The 17,118-nt window shown below is 46.2% G+C and overlaps 1 protein-coding gene across 1 annotated transcript in view; it reads left to right on the plus strand.

Moving 5' to 3' along the window:
- CPNE9 (copine family member 9) overlaps nt 1-17,118 on the plus strand; it is a 1,803,250-nt gene that overhangs the window by 1,656,113 nt on the left and 130,019 nt on the right. Inside the window, exon 19 of the mRNA XM_069643244.1 lies at nt 1,379-1,436. Coding sequence (XP_069499345.1) covers nt 1,379-1,436 — 58 coding nt within the window. The remainder of the gene's footprint in view (nt 1-1,378; nt 1,437-17,118) is intronic.

Here is a 17,118-nt window from a genome sequence, read left to right on the forward strand (position 1 = left end):
GGACATAGATATCACTAATTTCTTTGCCTTACGTTTTGGTCGTTTAAAATAAAACTACTGGACGGATTTATGCCAAATTACCAAAAGCACACTTTTGGTGAAAATCCATCCAGCGGTTTGGGCTGTAGGCGTGAGCACATTTTTTTCCCATCATGTCTATGGAAAAAAAAGAAATGTTGGGACCCCCCTATAACTGTGGCCCCCCTTGGTCAAACCTCACCAAACTTTGCATTCAGAGTGGGCCATATACTTTTTTCTGAAAAGTTTGGGGAGGATTTGTCCAGGGGGAGAAAAGTTATAAGCCCCCCAAAAAGTGCTCTTCCTATGAGATGAGCGACTTAACCATAACTACATGGCCGCTACCACATGCCATGTAATATATATATATATATATATATATAAACAGTGTCCCTCCCTTGTTCCCGCTCCATGCATGGACCTTGGTGCCAACTACAGTACCCTGGGGTCCCTGTGTTTCCCCCCCTAGTGGGTATCCCAACATATCACCGTTATTCCTGCAATTGGTGACTGCACCCCTCCCGTCTGGCGCTGAATCAGCACTTTCATCATGAGGGGAAGGTGCCTTGAAGGAGCTGTCGATGATTGTCAGTTTAGGGAGGAGTACTTCAGTTGGATGTGTCTAGAGTATGGAGCAGGGACGATGTCGTCTGCATATGATGTGGCCTTGAGGGATGCTAGAATGTTTAAGATAATGATATGATATGATATGGTATGGTATTTATAACGCACCTGTGCACAAGTGTTTTCTAGGCGCCACATGGCAAGGGAGGGGATACAGAGGGAAGACAAGACAAACAAACCTACTAGGCTTTGTGTCATTGAGATCATGCAAGTGCGACAATGAGAAGTGCAGGGGGAAGGGAGAGTGTGGAACTGCAGGGAACAGGGAAGAGCAGTGAGGTCATCCATAGTGAGTGCCTTGAAAAGTTATCCAGGTAGTTGTGCTTTTGCGAGATGGGTTGTGTAGTGTAATGTCCGTTGTAGTGCTGGTGTCCATATGTTGGTGGATCATGATGATCTCATTGATGAAGGAAGAGTCGACGGCCTTTTAACCACTCCGGAGCTTCCCTACTACATGATCCGCTTCAGAGATTATTAGAGATGCTTCAGGAGTGCTGCTCATTGGGGAGAGTTGTGAGCATATCTCTTGCTATTGGGGTCAAAAGAGGTAAGTAAAGCAAGTTAACCCTTCACATCTGAATTCTTTTACACCAAGAGATACAGCACTGGCTGCATATGATGACATTGGCCAAAGGCCCCAGTTCTCTTACCTCTTAATGAACGGCAGGAGTCAGGCTCGAGTGCGATTGAGATCTTGTTGACTAGAAAAGTGATCTCTGACTTTTTTTCTCTGCAGGCCTCATCCCTACCCATGTCCATCATCATCGTTGGCGTCGGACCAGCAGAGTTTGATGGTAGGTCAACTCCTATGGTTTCTTTGTCTAAAAAGTTTGTGCTGTCCCTTCCGCATTTTAACTTAGCTCTTTTTCCCATTCTCAATAACACACCTGGAATCAGGTGGAGAGGGGGTGCCATTTACAATGGAATTCGCCTGCTTTTAATAGGTGTAAAAAGCAGGCGGATTTAATAGGAATGCAGTGCGTTACTTACAAACATTACATATCCTCTCTGCGGTAATACAAGTGTAGTTTCATGGCGGAATGGATAGCGTGGAAGTTCCGTTGCGTGTAAAGTGGCGTAAAACTGTTTTCTGCACACGGATTTAACATGTGTTTTATGCTACTGCATTACAAACATGTACACCACTGAAAGCAAAATGGCATAGAACGGGCACAAGGCGGAGTTTGCGCGTCTGCTTTGTTTTCTCACTCCATCTTGGAAGAGAGCTCGCGAGAAGCCAGTGGGCTCCTATGCCAGCCGGTCTGCATTTGCATCCATTATAGAATTATAGCAGGCGGCATTTACTTTTTTAGAGAGCGGATCCTAAACGTGAAGAGTAAAGGCAATTTCACCTTCTTTTACTGTTTACAATTACACTTTGCTTTTTAAATGTGTAATCACACGTACGTGCTAATTTTGGGGGTCCCATGCCCCCTGCATGCATTCTGAATTTATGAAAATGACCCCAACTACGGGCCTCGACGGACAGAATCCTGATGGGTTTTCAAGATATCCCTCATTAATATGCATGAGGAAAAAAGTGCATGCATTTAGAATCATTGTATGGAAATTTATCACATGAATATTAATTGTGGCTATCCTGAAAACACAGCATCGATCCGGCCCTCAAGACCCAGAGTTGACAACCCTGATAGATCATCTGTCTCATCGGGCCGGTTTTGTGGTGTTCATAATCAATGGAAGGTGTTGTCCGAGGACTTTTCTCAAATACCACCATAGTGTGGCAGTGTAGAGGGGGGTAGTCTGTGCATTGGGCGAGCGGGCTGCGGCTGTGTTTCACGGCACAGTATTCACCATAGAAACCACTTTCTTGGCCCCTCCATCATAACAATGGTATTCTCATTGGCTCATGGCAGTGTTTTCACCTGCCAAAGAAACTGCACAGTTGGGGTGTCGGCACCTGTGGTAAGTCTTGCATCTGTGTGCCTTGAAGTACTTTGTTTGCTAACTCCAACGCTATAAGCATTTTTGGTGTGCCTGACTTTACGTTGGCCTTAAGAATGCCACCAAACGCAGAGATCTTAGAGATGGCAGGTGGGTCAGTGATGAGGAAAAGTGGGTACGGTGGGGATTGTGTTAAGGCAGTGATGGGGAAGAATAGGAGTGGTGGGAGAGGAGTCCCTTCTTAGCATACATGGCATTAAATAAGCAAATAGGAGTTCCTTTAAAGGATCAACAACCCAAGCCACACCTTGCGCCCCCTTAAAAGGGTGTAGCGGGAATGCGGCAATGACTGCCTTGTCTTTTCACACCACTATGCCGAGCACCAGAGTAATATTTAGGCACTACTCTCTGCACCTTGCCATGCTATCAGGCCGCCATCTCTTTTCATGGCATATTGTGATGAGGATCATACACTGGTCCTCATTATAAGGTTGGCGGACTGGAAAAAGTGCTGGTGACTATGGCTGCCGACACCTTTTCTGGACTGGCTCACTCCGAGTGTGCCAGTACAGGCTGTGAACTACCAGCTGGCCTGACCTTCTGGTAGTTTAGACCCCTACCGGCAGAAACATCGCTGAAGCAACGTTGTCCTTAGTAACGGTTCTGGTGCTTCGGTGTTCCCGTTCCCATATAGTCGTACAGGACTCCACGGGAATGGGAACTTACCGTTCTGCCACCACCCGTAATATCCCAGTATTACCGGGATATCAGGCAGCGGAAACGGTAAGCCGAGGTTGCCGGTACATTGTACCCACATTTCCACTGATTGAAGGAAATCGGGGGTATGTTACGAAATACTGTTTTTTATCGAGCTATTTTATTGCTTAGAGCGCAGACCTAGCGTGAGAGCAGCGGAGCGCTGAACAAGGCTCGGGTAGTCAGCATTTGGGCTGCCATCTTTTAGAAGTAGCGCAGTACTGTGAGTTGCGGTCTGCGCGTCAGTCTATGTGACCATTGGGATTAATCCCTGGTCGGGTGTTACTGAAAAAAAACACACTTTCAGAGATTTAAGGAAACTGGAGAATTGTGGGGGCATTCCGAACCGAAACGGGGATCAGAGTCCAGAGGGTGGGTTGAAACTGATCAACATTAAGAGATAGTTTCATACACATTGATGGATTTGTGAGAATGTCTTAGGTTTATTTTTAAATAAGCTGTGTCTGGTGTTTTAATTAAAATGCAATTTATTTTATGGACAAAAATATGAAGGCTGATGGTTTATGATGAAACGTATAGGACGGCAAAGCAGACCAACCGCGCACACGTCATAATACATAACAATGGAACACGTGGATTGGATGCCCCGAATGTGAATTTCATTTTTAAACATTTTAAATAACAAACCACGAAAATCTGAAATTAACAAATTCGAAATCGAGTTGTACGGCACATTTCGCTATTTTGCATGTTGCACAGCCATGTAACTTTACAGTTAATACTAAGTAATGTCACTTATTTCACACTATTGTGTCCAAATTTGTCATTTGTGGTTATGCTTCAAACTTGCAGTTGTGAATTATAGAACTAATATGGAAACAAGCTGCTTTTTCATTTAGAGAACAAAAATCTCTCCCATGTATATTGGGAAAAGAGGGGTGGGGTGATGATTTCTTATGATGAGTCCTCATCAGGTCTGTGATTGGCAAGTGTTGCTGACAAATGTAGGCCTTTTGACCAATAACGATGGAGACCAGAAGGATATTAGGGAATATTTCTTCTCTTTAGACATTCAGAAAGTGTAGAATTCAGGCGTTAACCACCAACAGTAGCCTGCATTCCATGATTTGCTTGGTCCTTCTCACTGTTGCCAGCTCTGTAGCCAATCAGAAGCTTTGGAATAGGGTCTCTAACCAGCTGCAAAGGCTGCATTCCAAGCTTCCATTTGTGATGTGTGCACACTGGGGACTAGGCAGCGGTGCTTTCAATGGGTCGGGACCAGAAAATGGTGCTGAGCCCGGGCACCGCCAGGTCCCACCACAACATTTGCGGGACACATTATCCCACCGTGGCAGCAGCCGCGACGGGAGATGCGCCCAACATTAAGTCAGGCACTGTGGCTGGCTGGCATTTCTGTCAGTCACTGTAAATTCCTCTCGTGACCCCTTGTGCGAGGTGTTACCAGAGGAAGTTGCTGTCCCTTCGTTTCCCCACCCTCTCCCCAAGTTGCTGAGGCGTCTTTAACTCTCGATGAACCTGGGGATTTCTTGACATATTTCGAGGTTCATAAAAGATGTCTTGAAAAGTGCACAATTCAAACCATCTTTTATAAAGCTTTGCCAACGGACATAGATGCCTCAGGGTTTGTCCGTCGTCAAAGCTTTATAAAATATGGCTTGAATTGTGTACTTTTCAAGGCACCTTTGATAAACATAGAAATGTTTTAAAAAGATGGCTTGAAAAGTACGCAAACCATAAGGTATGCAAACAAATATATAAATGCATGTAACTATTTATGTATTTGTGTGCGTTCCTTACTATGGTTTGTATACTTCAGGATGGCTTGTAAAGTACGCAAACCATAAGGTATGCACACAAATATGTAAATGTTATATATTTATGTGTGTACCTTACTATGATTAGTGTACTTTGCAAGCCATAAACATAGAAATATGTAACATTCTTCTATGTTTATAAAAGATGGCTTGAAAAGTACACAAATCATAGTAAGGTACGCACATAAATATATAAATGCTTACATTTATATATTGTGTGCGTTCCTTACTATGGTTTGTATACTTCAAGATGGCTTGTAAAGTACGCAAACCATAAGGTATGCACACAAATATGTAAATGTTATATATTTATGTGCGTACCTTACTATGATTAGTGTACTTTTCAAGCCATCTTTCATAAACATAGAAGAATGTTACATATTTCTATGTTTATAAAAGATGTCTTGCATACTACACAAACCATAGTAAGGTACGCACATAAATATATAAATGCTTACATGCATGCATATATTTGTTTGCGTATCTTACTATGGTCTGTGTACTTGTTTAGGCCACGCCCATCCCACAAGCCATGCCCACAAATTTGGACCCCCCTCGATTTCTTACCCCACTTAAAGCCCTGGGCAGAGAGACATGGAGAAGCTTTGTCGCAGGAAGCCGCAGGTGAGACGGCACTGTTTCCGTCTTACACAAGTGCTAGACGCGTGGAGAGAGCATATCACTGGGCCCTGCTGTGTAGAGGACAGTGATCTTCTCCCTTGGCTCCGGACTACTGACTTGGCCGGCGGACATCTGCAACACAATAGAGCGCTCTGGTGTGGCGCAAATGCTTCATTAAGGCCTGTCCTGGCCATACTCTTTTATCATACCCCAATCATACCCTCTATCTGCATCCGATTCAAAGGCATCGGATTCCCAAAAGCTCCACATCGACCCCACAGTAGAACCAAGAGCGGTACAGTGGACGAGCTAATCATGGATTTGACAGGCGCCACCGTCTTCAGAAAGTTGGATTTACAGTCTGGCTACCTTCAAATTCGTCTAGCAAAAGAATCAAGATATATCACGACGTTCTCAAAACACCTTGTGCTGAGAAGATATCGCCGGCTCAATTTTGGAATCTCGTCGGCTGCAGAAATCTTTCAACATGAAATACGCAAAGTGCTGCAAGTCCTCCCACGGGACACAAATGTCAGCGATGACATCCTGGTCTATGGCAGGACCAAAAAAGAACACAGCAGTCGACTAGCAGCCAACCTGCAGCGTCTAGAGGAACATGGGCTAACGCTACACGAGGAAAAGTGTGAATTTGGGAAATCCACACTGAGCTTTTTTGGTTATGTCTTCAATGAAAAAAGAAGTAACCCGAGACCGGGGAAAGGTAAAAGACATTAAGAATGCGCAAGCCCCAGCCACAGCGACAGAGTTCCGGAGCTTCCTAGGTATGGCAAAATACTGTGGGAAATTCATCCCTGACCTGGCCACCATCGCCACCCCCCTGTGGGCGCTCACAAAGGCAAAGACAGCCTGAGAATGGGGAACAGCCCAGGAAAAAGCGTTCCAGTAGATCAAAGACTCGCTGTCCAGTGACGCCACCATGGCGTTCTTTGACCCAACACGCAGGACAGAGCTACTGGTAGATGCCAGCCCTGTAGGCCTCAGAGCCGTGCTCACCTAGATAGACCGGTTGTCCCCATCGCATTCGCCAGCAATGCACTCACTCTGATTGAAAGAAACTACACATATATAGAGGAAGAAGCCCTAGCCATCATCTGGGGAATGCATGTACTTTCACGCTTACATCCTGGGGCACCCTGTGAAGGAACTGACGGACCATAATCCCCTGGTCCCGATATTCAAAGGATCAGCACTGCATTGTCCCAGCCTGGATTGAGCGCTGGATGCTTCAATTACAACATTTTGACCTCGAGGTACAATACCGAGCTGGAGCAGACAGCCAAACAGACTTTCTATCGCGACACCCATGACCCTCTTTGGAATACACCATGAACTGTCCGTGTCACTTGAAGGCCTAGTCCTCAAAGGCCATTGCATAGGAATGCCCTCTAACCTCCACGAGAGCACCCTACAACTTGCTCACGAAGGCCACCAGGGGATCGTAAAGACACAAGCCTTCCTCAAATCGCGAGTGTGGATGCTGCAGATACAGCAGAAGGTTATTAGACTAGTCGAAACCTGCACAGCCTGTCTAGCCACCCACCGGCCCGGACCACCAGAGCCCATGCAGTAAGTATCGACATATGCACCATTGCCAATGAAGCCTTCCTCCTTGTAGCCATCTACGAGTACATCAGATACCTTGAAGTTGAACCAGTCAACTCAACAGATGCAGCCTCGGTCACCACCGCGTTGGAGAAAATATTTGCGATCCACGGCATTCCATCATCAATAAAGCGCGACAACGGACCACCGTTCACCAGCAAAGAGTTCAAACGCTTCATCGAAGACATGGGAATCCCCAAACACCACATCACCCCATATTGGCCCCAGGCCACTGGGGATGCGGAAAGATTTATGGCATCCATCAACAAAACAGTGAGGATTGCAAAAGATAAGAAACGACCATGGCTACCCGAGTTATACAAGTTTCTTTTTCCTACCGTCGGACACCCCGTGCAGCCACGCAAGTCAGCCCGGCAGCTCTGATGTTTGGGTTACCCATCCAAGCGTGATTGCCCCTCCACTACTCATGGCAACCTCCGCAGGTCAACTTAGAACATGTGGAACGCAGAAGATAAGAACACAACGTGAAGGAAGACAGAGCAAGAAGAGCCACACCCATTGACCTCCAAGTAGGAGACACAGCGTTAGTGAAGAACAGAGCGCTGAGAGGAAAGATGGCCCTCCCCTTCGAGCCTCTCCCCTGGACCATCACTCACCGGGAACACGGGCCCGAAACAGTAACACGGAATGTGTCTCACTTCAAACGGACACCACCCACCCTGTGGGAAGAATCTCAAGAGGACCAAGACCCTGCAGAGACCCGCTCCCCATCGATGGAGCTGACACCACTACCAAGAGACCCAAATGAAAGACAAACCACAGCACCCCGGTACCGAGTGACGATGAACAGAGCCTGTCCAAACAAGCCACCCCACAGCAGGGGCAAGGAGAGCGATACTCCCTGTGGAAGAGGCTAGTACCCTTTACACGTCCTGAATGGCATCTACAAACGTGCGCAAATCTGCCAGCAGGGTGGAGGAATTAACATGTTTGTTTTATCTGTTTGGTTGCTTTGTTCGTCTAAAGTTGGAGAGGAATATGATGTCCACGTGGTACACACCACGTGGGCAAGGTAATAAACAAGAGCGAGAAAGCCTGTGTCTCCGCGGACACCAGAGCAACTGTGTCAGGGTAGTCTTTGCGCGTCCTGTCCTACTGGCCTGGCCCAGCACAGGGCCTCCATGGGGTACACTTCACAACAGGTTCAGAATCTGCGCTCACCCAAATCCCACGAAGGGGGGTCATGTGACACTCCACGCCGTCAAACTCTTTTCTGCGCAAACTCAATCACGCTGGCTGGAGCCCAGCACAAGTGCAGGACCTACGGCCGGCAAAGGAGGAGAATTCCCTGCCTCGCCTCAACGTAAGGCTCAAAGCCAGAGACGTTTGCATGACTCCTCGTGCCAAAGCGCCTACCCAGAAACCCAACGGATGTCAGTGTTCAACCCGCATGGTCATGATGCCATAAATCCACAAGCTGCCCGCTTCAGCCCCTGCCACTCAACAGACATGTAGTGACTTAATCTCCCAACTATGGCAACAGTTAATAACAGGCTCAGTCCACCATCATGCCGCTTCCCCAACCGCACTACTCCTGCCATGCCACCTTCACTGGAGGGACACTCTCACATCACATTGTCTCCCCAACACATCCGCACTTACCACACTGCCTATTCCATCACACTGACAGGCCTAGTAGTAGTGCCCCTCCCCTCCATCACCACTACTACGCTTCTCGTTTCATGTTGCTTCTCATATCACACCAACTATCCTATCACACTTCTGCTCATCACACTGCATTTCCTTTTGAGTGACTTTGCTGCCATGTGGCATCGGCGTCTACCATCGAATTGACTCACTGGTCACACTGCCTCCCCTGCAACCTCGTTTTCTTGTCAAACAGCATCTTCGTCACTAGGTTTCCTATCACACTGCCTCTGCTTTCTCGAGCGTGCTATGACGCTATTTCTTGCATCACACTGGCTCCCCATCACACCACACTGCCACACCTATACCGGTGCCTCTTCTTCGACGCAGGATCTTGTGCCACACTGTTGCTGCAATCACATAGTTTATCCTGCGACACTGTACACCCAGTATCACTGCTTCTATTACCACACTACAGGTGCCACCACAATGCCCGCCCCAGGCTGCCAGCCTAAAACAAGTACCTTTCTCTGAATACCGCCTCTTCTGCTGCCCTGCCACTCGTATCTCACTCCCTCTTCTGTCAGGCCACCCTGCTCCCATTCCAATGCCTCTTGCACCCCACTGCCTAACCTGCCACACTGCTTTCCCATCACACTGCCTCGCCTCACCACCTCTGCTTTTACCCTGACCTTTCCGTGGCACTGCCCTTTCTATCACACTGTTTTGATAGCACATTGCCTCGACCCTCCAACTGTTTCTCTATCACACTGACTCATCGTTCACACTGCTTGTGCCATCACAGTGTGAATAAATCACGCTGTCTCTCATATCATGTCTCGCCTGACCCCCTGTCTCACCACACTGCTTCCTCATCACACTTTTTCATGCATCACAACTCCAGCGCTAGAATGTTGTTTATCACACTGACTCCCTATTCTCCTGATGAGTTATGCGCTCTCCCCATCTCGTCTTACCACCACCCTCCACATTTACCCAGCTCCACCCTCTCTGGCGCGAGATCACTCATGGAACTGTGCTTTCTGAGTGCCAGAAGGCATCAATTCATTTTGTGCTGTGTTTTGCTTTGGTGGCCGTGGGTTACCTACCGTGCAGCACGCCGATATCACACCCCTGGAGACGTTCCTACCCACAGAAGAGGCGTGTAGCCTTCACGACATCGCTTCAAACCTTGAGTGAGTGAAATATTCTGTCTTTGATAAATGACTCTATCAGATCCCTTGCAGAGAGAAAAGACAGGGCACAGAGGCCCCAGCAAGTTACAGCCTTCACCTGTTACAGGAGAACCAAGACTGATGCAGTCACAGCCAAGTCAAAAATATATCGGCCGTAGCCCTGGCACTTCTGTCAAGCGCTTTCTTTATTTCCCGTGATTCAAATTGATGTGAGAGCTAAACACGCGAGTGCCATCATGTCAGTGACCGAAGTGAGCGGGAACGGTCGGAAGCGGTGTTCCACTACTTTGATTTATTTCTGTTTACCGTTCCTCTACTATTTACGCCCATATTCACCATTCTATACAGAGTATATGTCCATTCGTGTCCCTGTGCAGGTGCAGAGTTGCAATTGGAGCCTTAGTTACTAGTCCTTTCGACTAGTGCAATGCCCCGGCCGCAACACGTGTCACATGTTGCACTAGGCTGCCGCCTAGCCCCTCCCTTTCCGAGATCACAGTTCCACTACTTTTTTCAGTACACTTCTACCACTGCACCATGTACCGGTGGCTCCTGTCCTGAAAGGGTAGCATGCAATGGCCTGCTGGTAGAACGGATTATGCAGAGATCAGAGATGATGCATGATTGAGATATAAGGCCACGGTATTTTGCTGCGGTGACCTTGCGCTTGAGAGCCCCACTTGTACGACCGGCTTTGCCTTTCCCTTCCCTTCCCTCCGAATGGTACCGCGCTGTTCCATCGACGGTCTTTTTTCCGATGTTTTTTTTAACCACTTTTTATTTTTGTAAACTCATTGAAAAATATATGAGGAATTGGGTAAGGGTACATAATAGGGGGTAGAGAATAATGTTAAATTTATATTGGAGAGGAATTTAGAGGGTCCCGCAAATACAAAATAAAAATGGACGATGAGTTTAAAAAAAAAAAGTTTCTGTAAAAGACCCATCGGAAAAAAAGACTGTTGTTGTAATAACAGGACCATCCGAATAGGTTTGGTGTGGGGACGCTTTCCTAGAATAAAGTTTGAGTGACAAATGTTGTTCCCGGATCACCATTCCATAACACAGCAAGAGTGTTATTAGAATGAAAGAAGCTGGAAGGAGGTGGGGGTGACGGGAGCACAGCAAGAAGCCTCAAAATGCCTGTGGAGAGTCATGGTCTCGGGAGGATAGCTCAGCGGCAACATGCTCGCCTGGGACGCAAGACCAAATGGAGCAAAACAGGTTCGATCCCTGGGTCCATGCTTAGAAACCTCGTGGTATTAAGTTTGCTATAAATAACCTATCATATCATACCATACAGAGGATCAACTCGGGTGTTCTACCCAGCTACTGCTGAACGGAATCTCACACACCCACTGTTCCCTGTGCTCTGCCTGCTCCTGTGAGCATGCACACCAGTCTACACTATTGGGAGAGTGCTTCTGATTCACCCTGTAACCTAACCGTATAAATCATAGGTCTCCCTCGTAAGAAAGGTATGCCCCTGAGCTTTTAGAATGCTAGCTGGATGTCTGCCTGAATGAGGCACACTCTGTTGTCCCATAAAGGCAGCATACTCTTGCCGTACAACTGTTGATGCAGTCTGAGGTAAATGAGAGCTATACCTTGAGAAGTTGTAAATGCAAACAACGTCAATGTTATGGTGTGATTAAAGAAGTATGAAAAAACAACAAATTGTAATGCTAAAGTAGAACAAGCCACTTCAGCCAAGACATATATGCCACAGCACCACACACTTGCTACCCCTAGAAGTTTACCACCAGTTCAGAGTGACTCGGCAATGGATTGTGGGTATGCAAATGAGCTGAAAAGCCTGCTTTTTACTCCGGAAATTGTCTTTGTTGTTTAGGGCTACACTGATTTATACATGGGTTTATCAGTCCATGACAGAGAGCTCAGAAGTATGCAGACAAACACAGACGTGTTTCACCCTCTATAGGCATCATCAGTACGTTATAGTCTGGCATCCTTATGGTTCCATCACTGGGGTATGTTTAGCAATCACCATCAATGTTATGTTGGATGGAGAAAAGCAGGGAAGAAACCTTCAGCTTGAAATGGGAGAGTAGCATAGGTCATAGGAGGGTCTTAGAACTGATAACAGCACACTGACCCAGAGGCCGAACCAGAGCTCTACTAATGGGTAACCAATTCTTACTGAATTCCCGACAGCCTGTATGCTGTACACCATTCATGCATGACCTTTGACCCTAGTGATTAATATCATGAAAATCACACGCTGGGCTCGAATCTCTGGTGAAATTAGTTCAGCATATCTTTAATAGCAGCAGTTCCGGGTGAATACATGAATGGTCAGCAATTCCAGCACTCGCTTACCCCGCCACTTAATCAGCAGCTTTGATAGGTTTTCGATACATTGATTTCAACACGAGTGGAAGATTCTATGACTTCACTAAAGAGTATTTCACTCCTTCCAATTCGTAGGATGGTCTTCTATGAGGAGACAGGCGAACCCAGTCTCCCAACGTCACTCCCCAGTCTTCCAGAGATAACTAGCACAGATGTGCACCCTTAATTCAATTAAGATGCACATTCCATTACCATTCCTTACCATTCCTCTAGAGTTGCTAATGTTAGTAATACAAGGGGATAATACTTTTGCCAGACTAAGCATGGTTATGAATAATTGTGCTTAGGAAGCAGAACAGAAGCATGCCCCTAAATAGTGCGTTGGTGAGCCAAGTTTCTTTCCTCCATCCTTAAGCTTATAAACCAAAATGAATCTATTTTCTCTAAGCTATTCTAGACCTGGGGCTGGACTTAAAAGTCGAGTCATTCTTGAATCAGCGTATTCTTCTCATTTTCATCTAAATTCACTTACAATAATATTTCTCGATATTTCAGGCCAGTCTCAAGAACAGGATACACCATGTTCTGTTCTTTCATCTGCCTGGCAGTGAACAAAACTCTGGACCACAACACCATGTGATGCAAGTTAAGATAATGATGTTGATTACAAACCTGAGCAAACCTGGAATGCCCCAAAGCTGTGTTCCTCTGATTGGGGCTTTCTCCAGAAAGCAATGGAACTCTGCCCATTGGAAGATGCCCATTCCACCATCTCTTCTGCAAATTGGCTTTCATCAGCCGCATGTAATGAAAGACTTATTCTGAGAATTTGTATCATGATATCTCACCTCAGCCCGCAAGCATCATTCAGATCTTGTACGTCTTGTCTTCCATTGTACATGTTTTCAGAAATATCTTGCCTCCTCTATAGTATAAGACTGAAGAATTTACTCATCTATGCATCCTTGGTCAGGGTCACACATGCTGTCAGTTATTCACTGCCGCGTTGCACTATCACTGTGTATCGTGCAAGGAACCCGGTGGGGATATCTCACCAATAGGTGTTCACGCACACTATCATTGAAACTTGATTTCTCAGCTCCGGATTAGGGGATTGGTACATCCAGCAAAATCCATAAATAAAATTAAAATAAATAAATAGGAGCCATGCATAAATGTTATGTGTTCTGCAAGAACAAAGTCTCAGGAAGATTTAGGTATGTACTCCGTGCGTTCCCTGGCACCACACAGCAAGTGGTTTATGAGAACATCAAATTTACATTTTGGTAGCAAGGCTGAGCACTCAGGCTGTTTTCTGTGTAAATTGTTTGGGCGGACTCAGATTACAGCATACCATATAAATGTAATTCCAGTAAATAACGATGGTCTAAGCAGATAATTAATCAAATATAACACATAATTCCCAGAAAATATAACACTATTACTCTTTATCGGAAAATAGGGAACACTAGTCAAAAGTTGGAATGCAATGGCTTTAGCTAGTATAAAATAATATCTAAAAAAAGGCTTCAAGCCCAATATATAGGAGCGTAATGCTCGCACACCACGCTCGGCCCTTAGTGGTGAAGAGTTTATTTTCACTGCACAGACAACAATAAGAAACCAACTGGTCTCCAACGGACCTTCAAAATAAGAAACAGACTGTCTTTCATGGTAGGTTCTCCCACAGTAACACACTGTTTAGTCAGAATTTCCTTTTTTCGGTGAATGCTCCATAACTTTGTGGATCCCCCAAACATTTTGCTGTCTTCCATGGTTTCCTAACTTTTCTTTTTGGTTCGGAGGGATGTTTGATGAAGTCCTTCTGCCAAAGCACCCCTTTTTCTGGTGTGCTGTCCCTATTATCCCATACGGTAGGGCAGGAGTGATAAAGAATTAATTGGCACTGACTAACAATAAGATGGACCTGGTGATTCTTGACTCAGGCCTAGGTTATAATTGCTGGACTCTCTTACCACTCTTTTTGTATTGCTGGCTGGTCAATTTCAGTAGCTCCCCATGTCAAAACCTTGGGCATATTCCTTGACTCTCGGCTCACTTTTTACAAACACACTGCGCACTTACGCAGTCGTAGCGCCAAAGATCAGGAGAGCTAAAAGCTGCATCCGCTACTTGAACTGGGTGATTTCGCAGCTAGTGATTTATTTGTGTTTTGCTGATTCTGCAAGAAAGAGAGATTTGTTTTTACGATTTGTTTAAGCCAATTGATACATGATTTTCAAAAAGTGTCCTAGTGTGACAGAAGTTGTAACTCCCAAGAGTGACTGGAACAGGAAGCTGCGTCCCCACTGGAAAGGGCTCTGTGGAAAAAGGAACGGTTGGAGGAGTGAGTTTCAAGTGATATGCTTTGCACTGCAAATCAATACTTGAAAGAAATAATAGCCAACTCTGAAATAAACAATAAGGATGATAATGATGTTCCTCCTTCAATAGAGGGGTTAGAGAAGCAATGGCGCGCTTTGAAGAAGGGAGCTGGCGAGTACACGCTACAGCACAGAGTTGACACAAAGGAGGATAAATAGGGAGTTTCCCGATCGATATTATTGAGTGGGACGCCTTGTGCACAGTCTCAGAATTATTGCACGTCCCCTTTCACTCTTTCCCCTCCCATCCGGCATTCAAAGTGTTCTGGTTCTCTCTTAGCTAGCTAACCATCTATGCAGATATAAATATATATTTATTACACTAATAGGTAAGCTACAGAAGCAAAATGTGGAAAAGCATTAAAGCGAGAATATGGCTTTAATCCCCCGTTCTAAAGACTGGAATTGGGGTTAACGGCCCAGCAGCCTAAGTTATTGGCCCGGACAAAGCGAAACTGGATAGCGAGGGATCTGGGCCATTAACCCACGTTCCAACCCTTGGAACAGGGGATTAAGGTTATTAGCACACCAGGTTGCCATAGCAGTTACGCGGGGTGCTAAAAAAAAAGATGTCCCTTCGTTCAACAGGATGCCGCACGTGTCCCTTAGAACAAAGGCAAATACTTTAGAAAAATGACCGCCATAGAACAGGAAGGTGGGGCTCCGTACGGCTTCCTTTCCATGGCCGCTATTGAGAGCAGAGCGGAAAGGTGCAGCTGCGGTGGCGAGTGCCACTGCAGCTTAAATGAGGTAAGTAGGGGGCCAAGGGGGAAAAATAAAATATACGTGGACGGAGTTTGGGTGAAAGGTAGCAGCGGGGGAGCCGTCCATCAGGTGGCATGGAATGCGAGCTTTCGCTGGCGGATCAAGCCATCGTTCCTAGCCAATTGAATGCCTGACAACCACCCGCCAGAGTGCTAATTGGAATTAAGCATTCCTAACTCTTTGAAAACTCAAATACTAGAAGATAGCTTCGTAAGCCTATAACAGCGAATCCTGTCCACAGTCAGAGTATCACTGTCAGTCACAGGATAGAGGCGATGGAAACGGGACCCCTTGACTAGACTTCTATGAGATACCATGGGTAAAGCTGGTGTATGGTTCGCCTGTGCTTGCCTTGAAATTACTATGCTGCCAACCCCATGCTCGCTTTTGAAATGATTGAGCTCTTGTTCAGAACCGCAACGTGGACCCACTTGTTAGCTCCATGATGTATGCTACTCTGCCTGCCTGATACGCTCATTGTGTATTCCCTAATTTGCTGCGCCACTCCTTGATCTGTGCCTGCATATGTTGTACTGCTCCGCATAAGACATGTCCACATGATCTAAGCTAACTCCAGGGTACCTGCCTTACTCCGCCGTACCTTTCAACTTAACATTTACCTGGTCTGCCAATACTTGCTGCCAACACTAGAATGTCTTCTCTGCCTGAATTGTTGCACCGTTACAATTAGATCACGCCTCTTACATTCTGCATTGTTCCCTGCCTAACATGCTAATGTATATGCAAGCTTTGGTATTTGCTTTGCCTGTGTACCCTGATCTGATGCACCCCCATTGCTTGACTCTGAATAAGTAGACTTAACCTGTCTTAAACTCATTAGCCTGCATTGCTCGTACAGAGCACGCACTGCCTAGCCAAATAGTGCCTGTAACGCTTACCTATAACTGCCTCACAGACCCGGCGGCCCTTCCTCTCTAATCTCGGTAACATGCTACCACGTTGGTCCTCCCTAAGGTCACTGCTCTCCTCATTACAAGTACTACTCTCAGTGTGGTCAATTACCAGGTCGTCACACCTACCACCTCCCAATTTAGCTGCTCCTAGCTCCTTGCACACCTCATCCATGGCCACCTCTCACAGATCTCCTGATACCTACCAAAGTACTGCACCTCAATACCACGACAACTACCTCAACGATCCGGCCCTATGGCTCAACCATTTCGCCAAAAAACCCTCACCCAACCAACCATGTCCTATCACTCTTAGAAACCTAAGATTAGGATCTAGACTTATGGGTAAGAAGGGACACCCCATGTACCTGAGCCCATACCTCAAAACTCATACGCACAGCCCGCCTCCACAAACGGCCACCTCACCCATGCCCCATCACCCTCAAACCATCACAGCTTCATCAAGCAACGTTGGTTTAATTAAAGCTGCCCTGGTTAACGCAAGATCCCTAGCTGCGCACGCTCTGGACATTGCTGATCTTATCAAAACTCAGGAACTCAACTTCATCGCCATCTCTGAGACCTGGCTGCACGCGGC

The sequence above is a fragment of the Ambystoma mexicanum genome, chromosome 2p (assembly GCF_040938575.1).
Source record: "Ambystoma mexicanum isolate Mex_15411 chromosome 2p, UKY_AmexF1_1, whole genome shotgun sequence".
Taxonomy (NCBI): Eukaryota; Metazoa; Chordata; class Amphibia; order Caudata; family Ambystomatidae; genus Ambystoma; species Ambystoma mexicanum.